The sequence below is a fragment of the Scophthalmus maximus genome, chromosome 20, assembly GCF_022379125.1.
Source record: "Scophthalmus maximus strain ysfricsl-2021 chromosome 20, ASM2237912v1, whole genome shotgun sequence".
Classification (NCBI taxonomy): domain Eukaryota; kingdom Metazoa; phylum Chordata; class Actinopteri; order Pleuronectiformes; family Scophthalmidae; genus Scophthalmus; species Scophthalmus maximus.
The window spans coordinates 12,920,036-12,940,076 of record NC_061534.1 but is presented as its reverse complement, the minus strand read 5'-3'; the positions used below and the strand labels follow the sequence as shown (position 1 = coordinate 12,940,076).

General features: G+C 45.3%; 1 protein-coding gene across 7 annotated transcripts; it reads left to right on the top strand.

Annotated features, from left to right (window-relative positions):
* The first annotated feature begins 2,288 nt into the window (after window positions 1-2,288).
* Window positions 2,289-19,642, top strand: sec16a (SEC16 homolog A, endoplasmic reticulum export factor). 7 transcript variants are annotated; one of them, XM_035607681.2, is made up of 32 exons: window positions 2,289-2,396; window positions 3,838-6,145; window positions 6,731-7,246; window positions 7,402-7,553; window positions 7,790-7,878; window positions 8,062-8,179; window positions 8,496-8,694; window positions 9,902-10,085; window positions 10,202-10,344; window positions 10,709-10,770; window positions 11,453-11,591; window positions 11,682-11,924; window positions 12,014-12,111; window positions 12,224-12,305; window positions 12,414-12,531; window positions 12,648-12,759; window positions 12,862-12,967; window positions 13,110-13,250; window positions 13,345-13,458; window positions 13,862-14,060; window positions 14,155-14,615; window positions 14,707-14,751; window positions 15,067-15,231; window positions 15,322-15,441; window positions 15,574-15,630; window positions 15,753-15,873; window positions 16,008-16,145; window positions 16,304-16,386; window positions 16,516-16,587; window positions 17,024-17,083; window positions 17,946-18,014; window positions 18,147-19,642. In XM_035607681.2, the coding sequence occupies exons 2-32, from the start codon at window positions 3,911-3,913 to the stop codon at window positions 18,219-18,221; spliced, it is 6,516 nt and encodes a 2,171-aa protein (XP_035463574.1). In that variant the 5' UTR covers window positions 2,289-2,396; window positions 3,838-3,910; the 3' UTR covers window positions 18,222-19,642. The 7 variants fall into 7 exon arrangements, with proteins under 7 accessions (XP_035463574.1, XP_035463570.2, XP_035463569.2 ...); XM_035607683.2 differs by having other exon boundaries at window positions 2,290-2,396; window positions 6,812-7,246; XM_035607677.2 differs by having other exon boundaries at window positions 3,838-7,246; window positions 17,024-17,062.
* Window positions 19,643-20,041: the final 399 nt, after the last annotated feature.

The window sequence follows — 20,041 nt, the reverse complement described above, 5'->3', positions numbered from 1 at the left end:
AAAGACACACACACACACACACACACACACACACACACACACACACACACACACACACACACACAGCTCAAGATTACTCAACAGCACCAAGAGGAGAAGCCATTGGGTTTTAGGTGCAAACGGGAAGGTCTGTTCCAACCTGCCCCGTGGCCCATATTCTCCAGACACAGTCTGGTGGGAGGATAGGTTTCGGTTGACAAGTCTGAGCGAAAGTAGAGGAAAAGGAGGCGTGTGAGCAAGTCAAAGATGTACATCTATCGTCGTGGCGATTTTTCAATGTGGACATTTCCATTACACCAATACTTTCCATTATACACTCTCTATATGTCACATACTGTGGCCAACGGCCTTGTGTAGATAGCCCTCAGTGAGGGATTAGTGGTTGCATTAAAAAGTTAGATAATGTATTACAAAGGTGGAATGTATTATCACTAAATATAACTTAATATAAAAATTTAAGTTCATATAGATTTTCTCATTGTCTTCCACCCCCTCCATTGTCCAGTTTCAATGTGGTTGTTTGATCTCTTGCTTTTATGACAATTTGAAGCCTACTCAAAATATTTTAACATTCATACATTCTTTCTAAAATTAACAACATATTCTTGATTCCCATATTTCTTCCATTCATTTTTGTATTGGTCATACTTATTCCAAAGGTTTTTTCCACAACCACATTTGTTTTAAGAAGTTTTGCTCAGAATCACATTCGTATATCTGGTTTTGGTCTTATATCATATGTCCATTAACTGCCAAAACAAGTGCATATCTATGAACTCCTACATGCCTGTTGCTGTATTCTTTCTTCAACAGCAGACGACATATGCCACTGAGTTGGAAAGAGGGTCCTAGTAGTATTTGAATACAAATTCTAAATACTCTACACTCATGTTGCAATTTGCATGACACCAATTTGCTTATAAAGAACACCTGAGAGTTATACTTGGTTAATCTGCAAAAATAGCTCATCTTCAGAGTAGATAATATGTGGATGAAACCATAGTGCCCCCCAGTGGACGTTCCCTGTGCCTACGTTGCATACACTCTTCAAATGTTATGAAATGGTGAAATGCCATGAAGAGCCTTAAAAGTAATCAGTAAGCTCTTAAAGGGAATTGTAAAATGTACTAGAACACAGTGTAAAGAAGCTAAAACTTGAGTAATGACAGTTATGTGAGAGGATCGTGATTATGGACCTGCAGCTGATCACACATACAATTATAATCCATTCTGAAACACTGACATTGACAAGAGCCGATTGTGTCCACAGACTTTTGTAAAGAGATGCTTTCCCCCATTCACAATGCAAATAATGTTACAATGATACTAATTTTTAAGGACCCTTAAACTTTCTTGGAAATTAACAAACACTCACTGAATTCTTTATTAGGACTATCTGCACACATGCTTATTCATGTAATTTAATCATGTGGCAGCAGCGCAATGCATAAAATCACACTTTATAGGACAGGTCGTGGTCACATTAAACACAAAAAGAGCTGTCATCTCAGTGACTGGTGGCATGATTGTTGGTGACAGACAGGCACTTTGAATATTTCTGACACTGTTGATCTCCTGGGATTTATTTTTTTTTAACTCAGAAAATGGTGCAAAAACAACAAAAGTCCAGTGATAAACAGTGTGGACAGTAAAGCTTTGTTGACAAGAGGGGTCAGGGGAGAGAGGTCAGAGGGATTGAAGCTGAAGGGAAGACAAAGGTAACTCAGATAACCACTCTTTACAACACGTCGACGTGGATGAGCTGCAACCTACTGTACAGTCTGAGGCTATGACAGCAAAGGATAATATGGGTGTTCCACACCTGTCAGCAAAGAAGAAGAATAGATATATTCTATTATGTTTTGTCACAGCCTAAAAGTATTTTTGCTGATCATGCCACAATTTTATCCATCCACTAATTTCTACATAAACCAGCATCATTTCACAAAAGCAGAAGTCGACTCAAACTGGTTTCATGACTATGGCAACTTGATTGCAACAGTCACCCAACCCGGATCCAGTACGACCCCTTATGGGATGTGGTTCAAGGGGAAATTTGCAGCATGAATATGCATTTTTTATAAATCTGCAGAGATGATGGGATGCAGTCGTGTGTCAACAGCATGGACCCGAATCTCAAAGGAAAGTTTCCAACGACCGGCGGAATCCACTCCACGAAGAAGTGAGGCCCGGGAGCAGAGGAAGGTTCCGCCCGTCAGCTCTCGCGTGCACATAAATCGATCAAGAGGAATACAGTGAATGAACCCTGTTGACAAGCCCCGCCCCGTGATGACGCCGACGTTGTTTGGCCCGTGACGCGGCTTGTACACGTAGCCCAGTAGGATGTGTTCATTGAAGATGGTGGCGCTGTGTCAGACTCACCCTCCTGCATACTTGTAAGAATTGATTTACATCTGTACACATTTCTGACATCGGACACGAGTGAATATGAACCGCTGCAGGCAGCGTTTTACTCCGACCGGTTCAATCCGGTGTCAAGGGTTGACCGGGAACTGTTATACCGGTAGTTAGCACGGGCTAGTTAGCTAGCATTGCTAACTGAGCGGCGCTGCTAATGCTAGCTGACCAGGCAGTGAACCTGTTAAATTGTGGTCGACGAGTGGCCCCGGCGACCTGTGACCGCTCGGTGTCGGTGTTAGGTGTGTGTGTGAAGGATGAGTCGCTGTTCGTCGGACGGTCCGTGGCCCTGGCCCCGGGGGAAGACTTCGCGACGTTGACTACCCGTGTTTTGCTGTGTCCAGGGGCTCGCAGGGCAGTGCACCGTTTACCGTTAGCTGCCGAGCCGAGCGCCCGGGACCTTTTCCTCCCAGGCAGCTTACTGTGTAACGTTCGCCCAAAGTCGCACCGGAACCTAACGGAGTTGGCCACTCGCCTTCCCACAAGAGTCGGGTGATAATGGGACGTCTGTGTCGTCCACCTTTCGTAGGCCAAAACGTTGTGGGTTTCTCTCGGCGTTGACCATTGGCAGGTCGGGACATCGGCTGCGCTAACGTTAGCTCAGGGGCATGCAGCGGTTCTCGGTCGAAGAATAACCCGGGACACTTGTTATAGATCCGGGATCACGTCGGGAGAGTCCACCTGGTCAAGACCGCTTGTCACCTTGCTCTCTGTGACTGATCTCCCCCTTTTCTGACCTGTCAAACGCTCGGTGTCAGACTCGGTGCTCATTCCCCTCAACGTCCCACTGACAGGTCTGACGTGTTTGAGTCTGATGACTTACCATCTCATGTTGTGTGTGTGTGTGTGTGTGTGTGTGTGTGTGTTCATTCACACTTGCAACAGCAAGTTCCTGTTTAAAAGATTCAATACGATCGTAAGATCAACGTTTCCTTAATATTTCATCAGATTTGATGTTCTCAAGCTATTACATAATCAAAAGAATTTGGGGTAATTTTTAAGACAAGTAGTTGAGCATTTTGGATTTCCCTCTGTTATTTTGAAAACGACCTTGCTGCAAAGCATGTGATTCTGTGTTTTTTAGTTTTATCCTACACAGCAATGTTTACATTCATTCGTGGCATCCTGTCTCTTCTTATTGCTCGAGTTAGATAAATAGAAATCTTTGAAAGTAAAACAGAATGACTCATTGTGCTTCATGTAATCCAAGTTGCCAGATTACGTTCATTACAATTGGTCAATTGAGCTCGGCTCAGTATTCCACTTAATGTATTACTCTCAAATAAAATCGTACAACTCAAGTACAAATTGCCACGTTGTACGTTTCTAGGATGTTAGATTAGTAAACAAATAGAGGTGTGGTAAAATCCATCCAACAGCTTTTTGTTAACCACTCCCTCTTTCCTTTCCTTTACCCAGCTTCGTCTGATTTAGTCTCTTCAGTGACATCTGCTAGAGTGACCTGGTCCTCGGACCTGTTAGCTCTGCAACCATGCAGCCCCCTCCGCGGACTGGACCCCCAGGAGCCTCTGGCCCTCCTCCCTCAGGGCCCAACATGTTCCGCAGGACCAGGCCTCACAAACACACAGCACCAGCAGCAGCAGCTACTGCCACAATGCCACCCGCTACCCAACCCATGACAGACCCTTTTGCTTTTGTTAGAGCTCCTCCTCCTATGGCTGCAGGTGGTCTCCCGACGCTTTCGAGCAGCAACCCTCCACCCATGCAGGCCCCACCTAACACCATGTACTCTCAAGCTGGTGGAGGGCTGCCTCCACAGCCACGGACATTGGAGGATGTCCCAGCTGCTCCTTCTGGTCCCCCACCATCCTCTGTGTCAGGGGTGACACTGTTTAACCCTCACAGCACAGCATCCCCTGGTGGTTTCCCAGCTCCGAGCCCCTCAGGATATGCATCCTCCCATACTGAACAGGGCTATTTTAATTCAAGAGAACAGCCACCATCCACGGCCACAGAGCCACCACCTGTCTCCTCAGCCCCAGCGCCAAGTCAGATACCGTTTAACCAGGAATTTCAAGGACAGCCACCACCTCAGCCTGTGCCCTTCCAGCCAGCTCCTCCTGCCACCTCCTCTTCCCAATGGGCCCCTGATCATGGAAGTCGCCCTCCATCAGTTCAGAACTACTTCCAGCCTACTAGTGACCCTCCTCCGCAGCCTTTTAACATACCTCCACAGCCGCAGATGTACCTGTCCCACGCCCCATCGCCTCATCACAACACCCCAACCTCTCCAACACATCTTGGACATCCCCAGATTCCAGCTCCTCTTCCTACCCAGAACCCTGTAAATGTCCCTGGTTTTCAATGGTCTGACCCAAATGCAACCCAGCAGCATAATTCACACTTCCAAACTCAAAGCTACTTTAGTCAGAGCTCTGCCCCTCAAGACTCTTGGTTCAGCCAACCGACACAGGACTCGGGCTACCATCAAATGGGGACTGGCCCGGTCCATTCTCAGCCCAAACCTGACGCTCAACATGCGTCCAGTTTTGAGCCTGAGCCTGGGCCTAGTTCTGCCCCTCCTCCGTTACCATACTCTCAGGAGTCTGGCACACTCTCTATGTTTTTCAAGGACAATGATGTGGAAAATGAGGAAACACTGGCTGGAGACAGAAATAAAGCAGTGAATGGTATTCCTGGATCCTTTCAGCATCACAACAACCCACAAACCCACAGTGTCCACGCAGATGTCTCTATGGATTATCAAGGACCTTCTCTTCAGGATCATTCACATGTACCGTACATGAATGATGGCAACCATGCGTCACAGGGAAGTACCCAGAAGCGGCCTGATTCTCAGTACGACCATGTGGAAAATTTGGAGTGTGTACCAAATCAGGAAGTATTACCCAGTGAAGCTCATGGTAGTCTTGCTGCTATTGCAGTAAATGAAGTTGACCAGTTTGAAACCGGGCCTAACCTGGAGACTCCAGATTCTGTTCCAAGACCAATGAGATCTGCCAGTGTATCATCCAACTATAGCAACATGAGCCATGGAAGTGGAACTGGCCCTCGTCGGCACCAGGGAGTAGTAGGCACCTTCATTCAGCAGGAAAGCCCTCGTCTCATTGATGATGCTAACCTGTCTGCTGCCACCGGAGGTTACTTTGAGCAGATTGACACTTCTCCAGCTGGAGATTTGGGTGCAAGGCAGAACTCCCAGGAGCAGATGTGGCAACCCACACCTAGCCCTCCCAAACCAACTGGTATCTTTCAGGCAAGTGCTAACAGCTCGTTTGAACCTGTTCGCTCGCATAGTGTTGGGGTGCGTCCTGCTGAAGTTGATATGGCTAAAATTGTGGCAGAAGGGGGCTCAGATTCTACACCTGGCAACCTGGAGCAACCACCAGATAATATGGAAAATATTTATGGGCCAGGACACCCCTTGCTTCCTGGGACTGGAGTAAGTGTACCTCACCTAACACACCCAGTGGTTCATTCTCACTCTCGACCTTCATCCCGTGCTCATGGTGCAAGTCGGCCCTGTGAGAGCCCTGCCACCACTCTCTGGGCGCAGTCTGATCCTACTAGCTTGGGTGCTAACATTCTCCTAGCCCCTGCTGCCCCAACAGTTCTTGCCCCTTTACGAGAGCCCAGTGCTGACGTTATCCAACCTCCAGAGGATGGTCCCCTGGACCTCCAGGCCTCCCAGAGATTTCAGCCAACCTCACAGCAGCACTCAGAGAACCTAGAGAACCCACCAAAGGTGAGTGATGCAGAGTCAACTGACGCTCAAGGCAACATGGGATATGCATCTCTCCTGGTGACTGATTCTCGCCAGCAACCTGTCTTGATTGCCCCGCCTGTGTCAAATTATAGTGTGATTTCCCCCAGTCCCTCTCTTCAACCAGCCAGTCAAATTAGCCTTAGGGAAACGACCCCACCTGTGAGATCATACGCACAAGGACAGGGTGCCAGTACCTCCCAATCACCTCCAGTAGCCTCTTATCCAAATCCACTGTTTCCCCCTGGACCAATGAGCTTCGGTTCTTCAGCCTCCAACCACGGTCCGCTCAATCTGACCCGCGACCACACAGAGGCGGCAACATCAGAAGTCACAGCTAAGCCAGTCCGCCCTCCTCTTTCAAGGGGCCATACAGACAGTTACTCTGCTCTCCAAGTTAATCCACAGGCTTCTCTCGTGACTGCTACTGTCTCCAATCACAATCAGCCATCAAATTATGAACTGCTTGATTTTTCTATGCACCAATCACAAACCCAAAACCAAGCATCCGGCCATCCTCCCTTCTTACACGAGTCTTCACAGTCTAGTAATGGATTTTACCTACAGGTAACCAAAGATGCTCAGCAGGGGTTAAGAATGGAAGGGAGTGCCCCTATCCAGACCCCAGCCTCTTCATCTGCCCCACAGGTACTGTCAGCAGCTTCCCAAGCAGCTGCAAACATTGAGCCGCCACCAGCAGAACTTCTTAAGTCATCAGATCGTCAGGCTGCACTTCAGGGACAGAGTGATGCTCCTGCTGTTCCAGTGAGTGGAGCACAACCCTCCCATGGCCAGTATCCAGCTCCAGCCCAGGGGCCTGCTGCAGGGAGTGCTCCTCCTGTTGTTGCTGCTGCTGCTGCCGCTGCTGCTGCATACCCCCCAGGGTCTCGAGGACCAGCTGTTGCGGAGCCACCACGACCACCCTCGTCTGCAGGTAGCCAGCAAGGCTATGGGCCACCTGCTCTACAGCCAGGACAGATGTATGGTGGCTACTATGGAGAATACCCGAATAGCAGAGCACCATATCCTCCTGGCCAGTACCCTCCTCCGCCTGGGGATCCAAGAGCACAGCAATATTATCAAGTATGTGGTCTTCTTATTTCTATAATGGCTTGTGAATATTTTCATCTGCTGCTTTTATGTAAATATATACTGCATTGCCAAATCCTTGAGATTACGTGTGAGCTGCCGTAAAGTGCAAAAAAGTAAACCGATTTATTGATGCTTTTCTCTCCCAGGATGGTCAATACAGGAGCCGAACAGATCCTTGGTATGGCAGATATGATGGGCAGACCCCAGCTTATCACGATCCAAACTACCAGTACAGAGAGCCTCAGCCAGAGCGACCCAGCTCCAGGGCTAGTCAGTACTCTGACAGGCCCTCATCCAGGTCTGTGAAGCTGTTCCTCAATCTCACATTAGATGTACTGCATATAAAGCGACAATTTTATTTTATTTCAATCGTTTATTTGTTTGTGCAGATTAATCTGAGAATATTGAGAACGACGTATCCCTGTGGTGTATTTGTTGTTTGTTTTCAGCAGAGGCAACTTTCTCAATAATGTTTTGATGATTCTAGTACTTGACCTATGAATTATAATCTCTTTCTATTACTCTGTCCCACAGACAAGGCTATCCTGAGGATTACCACAGAGCAAACCAAAATGCCAATAATGTATATTATGCAGATTACTCCAAGAACTATGATTACAGAGGTATGAGTCACAGAGCTAAGAATGTGTAATCAATTACTAATATAAATCAGAAAGCCCCCCGTCCCCTGCTCATTCACTGAGGTTGTGACAAAATAATTAGTTTAAAAAATGTATTAATCATTGTGTGTATACATTTTTTTATATGAATCTCTCTCTATTCCTCTCCATATATTCTGTGGGAAGGATACAACTATGGACAGTATGACCCTCGATACAGAGGATACTATGATCAGGCCTACTGGTCAAATTACGATGACAGAGGCAGAGAAAACTACTATAATCCTCAGATGTATCCTGCCAGGTACGCAGAGTAAACCGCCATTCTATGTGCTACATGTCAGTGACATTTTTGCTATTAAATGAATGTACATTTGTTATTAGGTACTTTAGAGTTTTTTGGGAAAGTGCTGTTGTAGCTGTTTGTATGTGCTGTTATTCCTGTACTTTATGTGCAAATATTTCCTGTTCATGTAGATGTCTGATGGAAAATATGATTTTATTCTTAATGGAGTGCAGTCTGTTAGATGTTTGAAACTTTCAGACTTGTTCGAAATGTCAACCTCTCCTCTGTTTTTCACATTTATGATTTCCTGTGGATGTTGACACTCCATTCGCAGGAAAGATGGCTACGATGACCAGTGGCGGTACTATCCTGGTTATGATCCCAGTTTTGATGACGAGTACCAGCGACGTGCAGAGGTGTACGCCGATGAGTTTGACCGTCGCAGCGTCCACAGCGAGCAGTCGGCACACAGCGTGCACAGCTCCCAAAGCCACCACAGCAGACGAAGCAGCTTCAGCTCACGGTCACAACAGGTAAATATTTTTTCTCTATTCCGACTGTAGGTGTTATTATCTGGCTCAACCAATGTATGGTCACTTGTGAGCATGTTACAGACAGCGACATGTGGTGCAACTGCTTTCAGGAAAAAGATGGTGCTCCTCACCTGCCACGTGTCTTCATCCATCCTTATTTGACACCAGCACTCCTGACTCACAGTATATTAATAAACTATAAATAAACCCATAACCTGTTGACAGGTGATCACACTGTGATTTTGGAGTCATTCAACACTCCTAAATGTTGGAACAACCTTTCCAATTCTGATGCAGTCATTCTTTTGATAGCAATATCTAGGCCTGTTACGATAACTACTTTGTGGTGCATGATATATTGTCCCAGAAATTATTGTGATAAACAATGTAATTGTCATTGGAAGACCATTTTTTTGATACTGAATCACGTGAGCTTGCAGTATAGGCCTATTGGTCATTGCGCGTGCAAATGCAGGATTTGTATTGCCGCTGAGAGAAATGTTATCCAAAGTTTAGACTTGCGTTTAGGCCCAGATGAAACAATCAATTTGAAGACATGGTGCCTTTAAAAAATATTAAGAAATCCCTATTGTACGTACACACTGTACGTGAGTAAATGTTCATCAAAACGAGTTGTATCGTTTTGAGACTGATCCATGTGTTTACCACATGGTGCATCTGTGACCTGTGGTTGAGTTTCAGAATGTTAGAAATGAGCTGGAGAGAAACGAGTGGGAACGCGTTTAACATTCATTGTCAGGTAAAATCACTGTAATTGCAGAAGCACCTGATTTCCCCTCACTTTATTTCAAGGTTGTTAATGCTGCAACAACTCGGACACTTTTATTTTTTTTTCTACAGTTATGTTCTTCGCGCCCTGGTAGCACATAATCTGTACTATTAGCTATGCTACCCAGCAGTCTCATGATCATTTCTGCTGGTCTGCTGCTTCATTCATAACAGTTCCTTGACAGTTTTAAGATGGTGATCTATGTGGACCCACTGCTCATGTTAAAGAAAGATGGATGATAACGGCTGCAATACAGTTTTGTATGCAACAAGTGGCTAATTCTGCTGACTTGTAATGAAGTTTGTCAACTGTTTTTTGTTGCTCTTGAAAATGTGTGCAATTTTCTGTACGTGCTTTTATGTATTACCTATGTCTCCCTATTTGAAAATTGTTTATGTTTGTCTTCCCATCCTGCAGAGCCAGGTATACAGGAGCCAGCCTGACTTGGTGTCAGCAGTCTATGACACCACGGCCTCCACTCTGGCCGCGGACTACTCCTACGGACAATACCCAAACCCAGCTGATTCCACCCAGAACTACAGCCAGTACCTATATCCCTCTGAGTACACTGCAGACAGCACATGGATCACCCCTGAGCAACGTGAGTAGGGAATTCTCAGTTTCAGGGTAGTTTGGCTTTTTTCAAGCATTAGCATTCTCTAAATTCTCACAGGATTCTTCCAAACACTCGTAGTCTGACTCTTGTTTGTCCTGTAGCCCCCCCTCGTCCTGCAACCCCAGAGAAGTTTGCCATGCCCCACCGCTGTGCCCGGTTTGGTCCTGGTGGTCATCTGGTTCAAGTTCTGCCCAATCTCCCTTCAGCTGGACAGCCCGCTCTAGTTGATGTCTACAACATGGAGGTTCGTATTCAACATCTTACATTTAAGCATCGTCAGTGTAGTTCTGGGAATTTGTCTGCATCCAAGAAGCAGGATCTAAGGGCAGGGTGCCAATGTTGCAGTGAATAGTGTCATAATTGTTTTAATATCTACACAGTGGGGAAAAAAACGAACAGAAATGGACTGATTTGCTCTTGAGAAGTTATTTTGGACAAAACTGATGGATTTGAAGGAAAATTAATTGATGCCACACAAGGGAACAAAATACTAATTGCTCTGTTCCCTGTAACAAATATGAAGCTCAGCTCAAGTTCAGCAGCGACTCTGTGTGACTCTGTGTGAAGGCTCTATGAAGTAGTATTTCATGCCCTGTTTGTGTTTGCAGACCATGCTGCAGGACACCCCTGATCAGGCAGAACTGCGAGCCTTCCCTGGACCTCTTGTTAAGTAAGTGTACTCAACTTTATATCCATTACGTACAGCGTAGAGACACTAGTGTTTAAGGGGTGTAACTGGCAGCATTCTGTCTTTCCGTTATCGTCAACAACTCCGATGAAAAGCCTAAAACCAACAGTGCATTAGTCTATCTCTCAATAGTCTTTTGCACTCAGCCCCAAGCACTTGTTGAATTCCTCCTAAAGACATAAATATTTAAAAATCAGTCAAGAAGTTTCATTTACAATTTCCTAACAAGGTTGTTATTCTTCATAGCAACCAACTTTAACAAAATTGTTTAGTATTGATAGTGAATTTTTCAGGAGATTTTTTATTTTTATTTTGCATTATTCACTGCAGCAGGATGCCCTATGTGGGATTAGCTGAAGAAATCCCTGGTGCCCATGTTCATCATTATGAGTATTCTTTTTATAGCTTTTGAACAACTGAGCTCAGTGGCACAGAGAAATAGGCCATGTCAGTCTTTTGCTACACAGGCAATGTTTAGTTACTAAGATCAAGTCATTGGGTGCATGAAAAGCACTTTTAAATCAAATATATTATTATTATTATTATTGTTGATTTAGGACTGTCATGGGATTTGTTGGCAAAAAGAAAAATACAGAATATCATGTTACACTGTCTGCCATTATTGGTTTGACTTGACGTCTAACTCTTGTGTTCTGCCCACCAGGGAGGAGACCCACAAGGTGGATGTGATCAAGTTCTCCCAGAACAAAGCCCTGGAGTGTTCTCGTGACAACAACCTCTTGGACAGGGACTCCGCCCGTTTGCTCTGGGACTTCATCGTTCTGCTCTGTAGACAGAATGGGGTAGGACACAAATGTTAATATGAAGGTGAGAGTGTGACGTGTGTCTGCATGAAACGTCTTCATCGTACTCTTTCTTGCTCGTTTCCCAAGACTGTTGTCGGCACGGACATCGCTGACCTCTTGCTGAAGGAGCATCGCTCCGTTTGGCTACCGGGCAAGAGTCCGAATGAAGCCAACCTGATCGATTTCAACAATGAACCACTGGCACGAGCCGAGGAGGAGCCGGGGGCAGGACCACTCTCCCTCCTCTCCGACACCTTCATGACTGTCCCTGAGAACATTGGCAAGGAAACGGAGCGCTTCAGGGAGCTCCTTCTGTTCGGCCGCAAGAAGGTAAAAAAGAAAGGATCCTCTATGAATGCATTATTGTCATTTTAACTTTTTTGAAATCTGAAATGTGCTCTGCTTTATCTGTGGAATAGGATGCACTAGAGGCAGCCATGAAGGTTGGTCTCTGGGGCCACGCCCTACTGCTGGCCAGTAAGATGGACAACAGGACACATGCACGTGTCATGACAAGGTAAAGTGCCAGTGATATAAAACATTGTGGCTTATAAACTAGGTTGATATTCTGTGCTTATTTCAACATATTTATTGATATAACATTTCATATGTTTGCCTTTGTTGTTTAGGTTTGCCAACAGTTTGCCCATCAATGACCCTCTGCAGACAGTTTACCAGCTGATGTCTGGGAGGATGCCGGCATCAGCCACTGTACGTACTCTTTGAAAAAAATGTTATAGTTCTAAAGAAGTTGCTTTTTGTTGTTCAGTTCTTCATGGTTTTTTTTAAACAAATAAGTTATTTGTCACATTCATGTAGTGCTGTGGAGAGGAGAAGTGGGGCGACTGGCGCCCTCACCTGGCCATGGTGCTGTCTAACCTCACACACACCCTGGACTTGGACACACGCACAATCACCACCATGGGCGACACTCTGGGTAGGATGCATCATACAGGCAGCTCCTCACTGCACCAAACAAAACATGCATCCTCGTCATTCACAGAGCAAAAACTCAACTCACACTGTTTCTGCCCTCATTTTGTGTTGTGGCAGCTTCCAAGGGGCTGATTGACGCTGCACACTTCTGCTACATGATGGCCCAGGTTGGACTAGGAGTGTTCACGAAGAAGAGCACCAAGATGGTTCTGATTGGCTCCAATCACAGGTTTGACACAGGCGGAACAAATTGATGAAATTTAAAATATGTAGACCACCTTCTCACAAAATATGCCACACATCTAACCCGATCTTTGTCTCTTCACTTCAGTTTTCCCTTTTACCAATTTGCGACCAATGAAGCTATCCAGAGGACTGAGGCCTACGAGTATGCTCAGTCTCTCGGCTCCCAGCCCTGCTCACTGCCCAATTTCCAGGTAGGGTTTCTTCTGTTACGGATTAATGAATGAACCATCTCCTGTAGCAGAGCCGGGAGACCAATAACGATTTTGTTTACCATGGTGATATTACCGAGGAGTAACTAACACTGTTCTCTGATCCTAATTGTCTCCTTATTAGGTGTTCAAGTTGATCTATGCATGCCGCTTGGCTGAAGCCGGCCTGAGTGCCCAGGCCTTCCACTACTGTGAAGTCATTTCTCGGACTGTCCTCACGCAGCCCTCTTTCTACTCTCCTGTCTTTATTAGACAAGTCATACAGGTATGCGCTCCCTCTCTTTTCTTGTCTTTCCCTCTGTACCTCCTAGGTTTTTTTTCCACTCTGACAAATGCGATTCCATGCTGTTTGTTGACAGATGTCGGAGAAGCTGCGGTTCTTCGATCCACAACTGAAGGAGAAGCCTGAGCAGGAGTTGTTCAATGAGCCTGAATGGCTGATTCACCTCAGACAGTTGGATGGACAGATCAGGGTGAGGAAGAGTAGTCACGGATGTTAGCGTAAAAACACAGATATATTGAAAATAATGGAATTTGTTTTGTTGGTTCTGTTTAGAGTGTAGGTGTTTCCAATGTGATATTTTGACTTTCCAACTGTAACTGAAGACTTTGGCCAAGAATTAAGCATTTGGTTCTTTCACATTTTTCCATTTACTAATTTGGCGGAATCTTGTGACTTAATAAAAACCTGATGTTAGTTCCTTTGTTTTGCTCGTAAACTCAAATTGCTATGATAATTATATTAGTATAATAATATATGAAAATGTGGATATTTAGTTTGTTGTGGAAGTTATGTGATTTAGTCTTACATTCACCGTATTTTAAACCTTCCCTGTAATTTATAATCATTCGGCAGTTGTTTAATTCTTCTTTTAGACGGGGGTGATCACTTACAGTGCAGAAAGAACAACTCCCACGCAGTACGACTGCAGCAGCCCCTCTGACTTGGACCAGCCCAGTCCACCTGAACCTTACAGCATGCCGGTGGAGATGGATGGCCCCACTCCTGACAACCAACTAATGAGCTCATTGCTGCCTGGGCCTCCACCACAGGGAGTACAGCTGATGCCTCCAGGTGGGTGTTCGTAAATGTATTTGTGTCGCTGATAATAGTGCTCTTGTGGTCTCTTTTTTTTCTCTTTCTAAACCTCTTCCATATTTTTTTTCAGCACCCACATCCATTCTCCAAGAGGGGATGGCCCCACCTCAGCCTCTACCCCCCAGTGATGTGCCCCAGTTCTACCCAGTCCCTCCCAGTGGACCACCAGGTCTGATGTCCGTCGCAGGCTACCCCCCACAGGATCCTGGCTTTGCCCCTCCTCCCTTCCAGCCTCAACCTGAGCAGTCAGAGATGTATCCAGGATCCCACCAGCAGCCGTTTGCCCCACCTACTCAATTGGGCCAAATGCCTCCACACATGCCCCCTCAAGTGCCGCATTCACCCATGCAGATGAACCACCCGCCACCCCAGATGCCTCAGCACATGCCCCCTTCACCCGGGTACATGCCACCTTTAGAGCAGCCATACCAGCCCCCGCCAGAGATGCAGCCTGCTCAGCCAATATCATCTTCCCCACGCAGAAACTCCTTCACACCTCAGATGGACTTCTATGACCACATGGCTCACATGGTCAGTTTTTCCGTAAAGTTGTAATCGCTGTGGTGTTGTTGCACAAATCTTACAGAGGATGTTTACAACATTGTCTCTCCTGGCGCTGCAGGGTCCTGGGAGATCGAGGACCACTTCACAATCTTCAATGCATATGGTGCGTTTGTGTAAAACTGCAGAAATACATAATATCAGGGGGTTGTTGTATTAAATAAGTTGTTTGTATTAGAACTTGTTCTGAGATGGTTTGCTTATATACCCAGGAAAAAGGCAAATAATTGTAAGGGTGCACAGCTAATCATATATGGTATTTTAAAAGCCCTTAAATCACTATAATTTGTTAAATCCTAAACAGTTAAGCAGAGCGTTTGAGTGCTTTATTACATGTAGTAAAAACCAGGAGGCCTTTCCAACTAAAAGTCCAACCAAGTAATGACATAAGGAAAGGTGTGTCTGTTTTTCTGCTCTACAGGCTTCGGGACGTCGCTCACGCACCACCTCAGAGTCTTCCACTCACTCTGTCGGACGAGAGCGCAGCAACTCGACCGTCACACAGATCTCTCCACATCCGCCTTCAATTCCTGAACAGCCCCGCGCAGAAGAGGCCAAGAAAGTCAAGAGGGACTCGCCTAAAAAGGTTCGCAGCTGGACATTAGCGTCCCTTTAATTGTTGATCAGTGATCCCACAGTTCAGTGCAATTTAAAATGTATTTCTTTTTATACACAGAGCGGCGGCATCGGCGGCGGTGGTGGTGGTGGTGGTGCCGGTGGTGTTGTCGGCTGGCTGAAGTCGTTCTATGGGAAGGGGAAGAACGAGGCTCACTTGCCAGATGACAAAAACAACTCTGTAAGTTACAGCTGGTACATGTTCCATGTCTCGATATATCATTCCTCTCTATTCCCATTTTTGCACAGTTTTTGTTCATCTACGTTTAAACAGCAGCGATACTTATCAGAGCATGTTGTTCTCAATTATCAGATTGTGTGGGATGAGAAGAGGCAGAGATGGGTTGACTTGAACGAGCCCGAGGAGGAGGTCTGTAGTGGTTTTAAAGCCCTTCCACAAGACAGATATTTTTTTTTCTAATTTTATCAACTGAAATTGAAAGTTTTACAGACCAACAAGTCCTAATGTGTGGCTTTATTCAAATCTGTCAGAGTAAGCCCCCTCCGCCACCTCCCTCTGGCTTCCCCAAGATGCCCCCGATGCCTGGCCCCGGTGGGCCAGCTGCACCTCCGAGCGGCGGTCCTCCTGTTAACATGTTCTCCAGGAAGGCAGGTGAGATCTGGGTTACTCGCTGGGGCTTTTGCTTCACTGCACGACCTTGCGTAATACTTTTGAAAGCTGAATCACTGTAATCAAGGGAGATGCCACCTAATACAATTTGTCTACTTGTCTTTCTGTCTTCTCAGGCACTAAGAGCAGATACGTGGATGTTCTGAACCCCAGTAGAACAGCTAGACCTGCTGGATTAGCCCCTGCTCCAGTGGACATCTTTGCTCCTCTTGCGCCGATGCCCATGTCCGCTAACCTATTTGTGCCTAGTTCAGGTGCGTGTCATATATGAAAGGAACACATTAAATTATGTCAGTTTCTGAGAGTACAAAAATAAATAAATAAGTAAAAAATTGCACAGAAAGACAGTGAGTAGTGAACATTAAATTAAGTTAATTAAGTAGTTGAATATTTTCCTTTATCCCTGATAAAGCTCCTGACGATCAACAACCTCTGGAGGGCAGTGAAGGAGGACACCAGGAGCAGAATTCACCCAACACCAGCGCTGCTCCACAGGTAAACCCGTTTTTTGTTTTTTTTACTTTTCATGCACATAACATTCATTGTAGATTCAAAGATGTACTTCTTCCTTGTCACCTCTACTCAACCAGAGTCTTTTCCTTTTTGCACTTTTAATCTGTCCAGATGTTCAACCCAACTTTGTTACCACCTGCCCCAGAGGGTGCTCCCGTCCCCGATGGCTCACATTCTGGGGAGGTAAGACAAAATGTTCCCGTAGCAGCATTAGTACAGACATGCCACCACCGAAACATGATGCCCGTCACCTAACAGCCAGTGCGTGCGGTTTGCTTTATTTGTATGAGTGTGAGTTAATGTATAAAGGTTATGAAAGAACACAGGAACACGTGCATGTCGTCTGAAAATCTTCTCTGGTAATCTTGCCAAATGCACAGCCTCCATTAAAAATGTAAAAACTCCTGTTCCATTAGCTGCTGGGATCTAATTCTGTCCATGTCTGTTTTTTTTCAAGAAACCTTAATTTTCTAATGATGATTTCTAATTTATTTCCATTTTGAACTAGTGGAAACTGATCTAATCTAATTCATGGGATATTAATATGGGCTTGTGGTTTGTGTTTTGTTTGTTTGTTTGTTTCTACCATTAATCCCCCCCCCCCCCCCGCTGTCTTTAGCTCTCACGTTCTAGCTCAATGAGTTCTTTATCACGCGAAGTGAGTCAGCATTTAAACCAGGTACCTCTAGCTGGGCCCTCAAACGGTTCACTCTCACCCCCGCCTGCTCACCCACCCCAGCTCATCACTAGCAGCACGCTCCACTGTTTGCACACTGAACCCACATAAACCAACCCAGGATGTCTGCCTGCTCGCCTGCCTGCCGTCTCCAGCATTGTTTCACTTCACACTCAGTCTGTCATGAGCCACTAAAACCTGGCAAATGGTTCAACAACTTAAACGTAAACTGGCCATAGATTCGCCCACTGTTTCTTGTAGCCCCATGATCTTTTCTGTAGCGCCACCAGTTGGTCATGGACTGGCACAGAATTCGGAGTAGACATTCATGGTCACCGGGAGACATATTCCAACTGTCTTTGACCCTGCGACATTTCCTCTGGTGCCACCATGAGGTCGAAATTTGTGGGGGGGGTTTTCAGCAAAATTGTGCATTTCGCCTGACGATCGCTTTGGAAACTTTGAGTCACAGATCACAGGGTGAAGCATGCTGGAGACTGAGAGCACACTGCTTCATTAACCCATCACAGCGCTTGCATGGTTACTAAAAAAAACAAACAGTGGTTTGTAATGCTGCCTCACTGTGGCTCCACGACATCCTCTGTGACATCTCTGTTCCACTTCGCTTCTGTTTTATAATGTTGTCAGAAACATTCAGTGTGCCTGTAGAAGTAGTGAGAGTAACACTGCGCACGTTTTAGTAACTGTGTGTGTGTGTGTGTGTGTGTGTGTGTGTGTGTGTGTGTGTGTGTGTGTGTGTGTGTGTGTGTGTGTGTGTGTGTGTGTGTGTGTGTGTGTGTGTGTGTGTGTGTGTGTGTGTGTGTGTGTGTGTGTGTGTGTGTGTGTGCGCGCGTGCGCCTTGCAGAGTCATCCTCCGCAGGGAGCCGCACCCACAGGAGGCGTCACCTTTTATAACCCGGCACAGTTTGCACAGGTGTGAATTTAAAAAAGAAAAGTAAATATCAGTATGAAGCCGCATCCTGTAAAAGACCTTCTCAAGTTTCTTCCTGTCCACTTCATAATCGTCTTTCTTTCTTGTTGTTTTTTTTTTAAACTCCTTTCCCAGACAAGTGCACCACCAGGAGGTGGACTCCGCTCGGGTCGTCTGGGCGGTCAGCGCCAGTACCCGGTGATGAAGTAACATCATCTCGCGGAGAGATTTGCGCAAACAGACTTGTTGGACTGAGCGATATCCTCCCTGAAATTAAATGAAGCACATGGACGTACTGCTCTCTGTCTTAAGGACCCTCCTTTTCTGCTTGCACCCAAGAAGAGCATGAAGAGTCTCCATCATGTCTTTGTCAAACAGTTGAACCACTCTGTCATCTCTTTTAGTTCAGTTAATTGTCACTGGAGTATTTCCAAAGGCCTGGCGTTTCCACAAAGGGCTTATTCCACCATCCAAACGGAAAACTGAAAGTTGTATAATGTGTTTTAACACAAAGTAAGTGTATCTATGGATTATGTCGGCATAATTTAATGTACAATGATGATGCGTCTCCTGTGAGCTGTCCAGCCTTCCCCTCAAATCCAACACAGCTCACAGAAATGATCGTCCCACGTCTGACTCAAGGTTTCCCTCTGTACGTCCAAATGTCCATATTCGCTCGATAGGTCGTGTGCGACGGATAGAAAGAAAGAGGCGCCTTTTTAAACTTCATATTGTTATATTGGACTTGTTGGTGCATCCTGCAGCGCTTCAGTGTCCCTCTGTCTGCTGGAGATGGCAGTTTGTGTGTGAGAATGAATATGTCAATAGTGCATTGTCTGCTGTGTCTTTTGCTTTTCCTCAGTCGTCCTAAAGGAGGGATGTTGGGTTATGCAGGAGAGAGAGAGAGAGAGAGAGAATCAAACCTGCTTCGCAGCCTGAGAGTTGGAGGAAGTCGGCAGTGTTCGGACGCTGCTCGTTTCAGATATTTATTTAAACCTCCTCCTGCCCAACAACAACTCTTCACTTTATAAATGTCTCAGTGGGGGGGCTTTCGTCCCAATAATAACGAAACGTGGGGGGGCTATCGGAGGAATCCAGATTAAAATGCATTTTAAGAATCGCTAAAAAAATAAATCTATCCAAATATTTGTATATCAGATTGATTGTATTTATGAGCTGTAGGCAAAAAGGTGTGTCTGTGCGCGTGTGTTTGGAGAGCAACTAATTCTTTTTTTCTGAATAGCTTTGACAAAATGCATTTATGATTGACCAGAGGTGACATGGATTCATATTCTGATCATTTATGTTGATCTTTTACACACAAATGAATCTTAGTTGTGAATTGAGAGCTAATTGCACTCAAATGACTTTGACATGAATTTACAGCTATGTTTTTTTTTCTTACCCCTCTTCAATCATTTGTCATCCCAAAATGTTTCTGATTCAGTGATCATATTTTTTTGTAGACTTCCATTTATGATTTTAAAAGGCCCCATTTTGTTTCAGAGAAGCAGCTTGTTTTACCCAAAATGCTATAGATTTCCTCATGTAAAAATTCTTGGCAAAACCGTAAGAAAAGGTAAAAACATAATGGTAATAAAGGTATTTTTGTGCTCTGTAGCACCATGAAAGACATGTGTACGTGTTTCATAACAGAATTGTTTTTTAAAGCAAAATGACAATTGACTCAAACACTACAAATAAGGTAAATCTCTTGTCAAATGTCTGTACCTGAGTCAGAGTCCAAACAATGGTGCTGCCCTCTCTGTGCAGATGTGATGCCAAAGGGCTCATTTATGATGGACAGCTGACTCATTATAAAAGCTGAGGGAAATCTGAGTTAAATTAGTTTTGATGGAGAGACAGAGCAAAGACAATCCAAGATAAGTCTGTGCCCAAGTATTTCTAAGCATTCTAGCTCAAATACAGGACACGTACAGACACGTGAATGTAGTGGATGAAATGTTATGGCCGTGTAGCCTGGAGCATTTGTCTGACCACTGAACCTGATGGAGGGGGATTTACAGTAA

What these genes read in the sequence shown, in the direction of transcription:
- sec16a (XM_035607676.2), top strand. Translation starts at nt 3,911, where the DNA reads ATGCAGCCCCCTCCGCGGACTGGACCCCCAGGAGCCTCTGGCCCTCCT. An exon ending in TTATTAGACAAGTCATACAG is followed by an intron (nt 13,251 to 13,344) that starts GTATGCGCTCCC and finishes GTTTGTTGACAG; the next exon opens with ATGTCGGAGAAGCTGCGGTT. An exon ending in ACACCAGCGCTGCTCCACAG is followed by an intron (nt 16,387 to 16,515) that starts GTAAACCCGTTT and finishes TAATCTGTCCAG; the next exon opens with ATGTTCAACCCAACTTTGTT.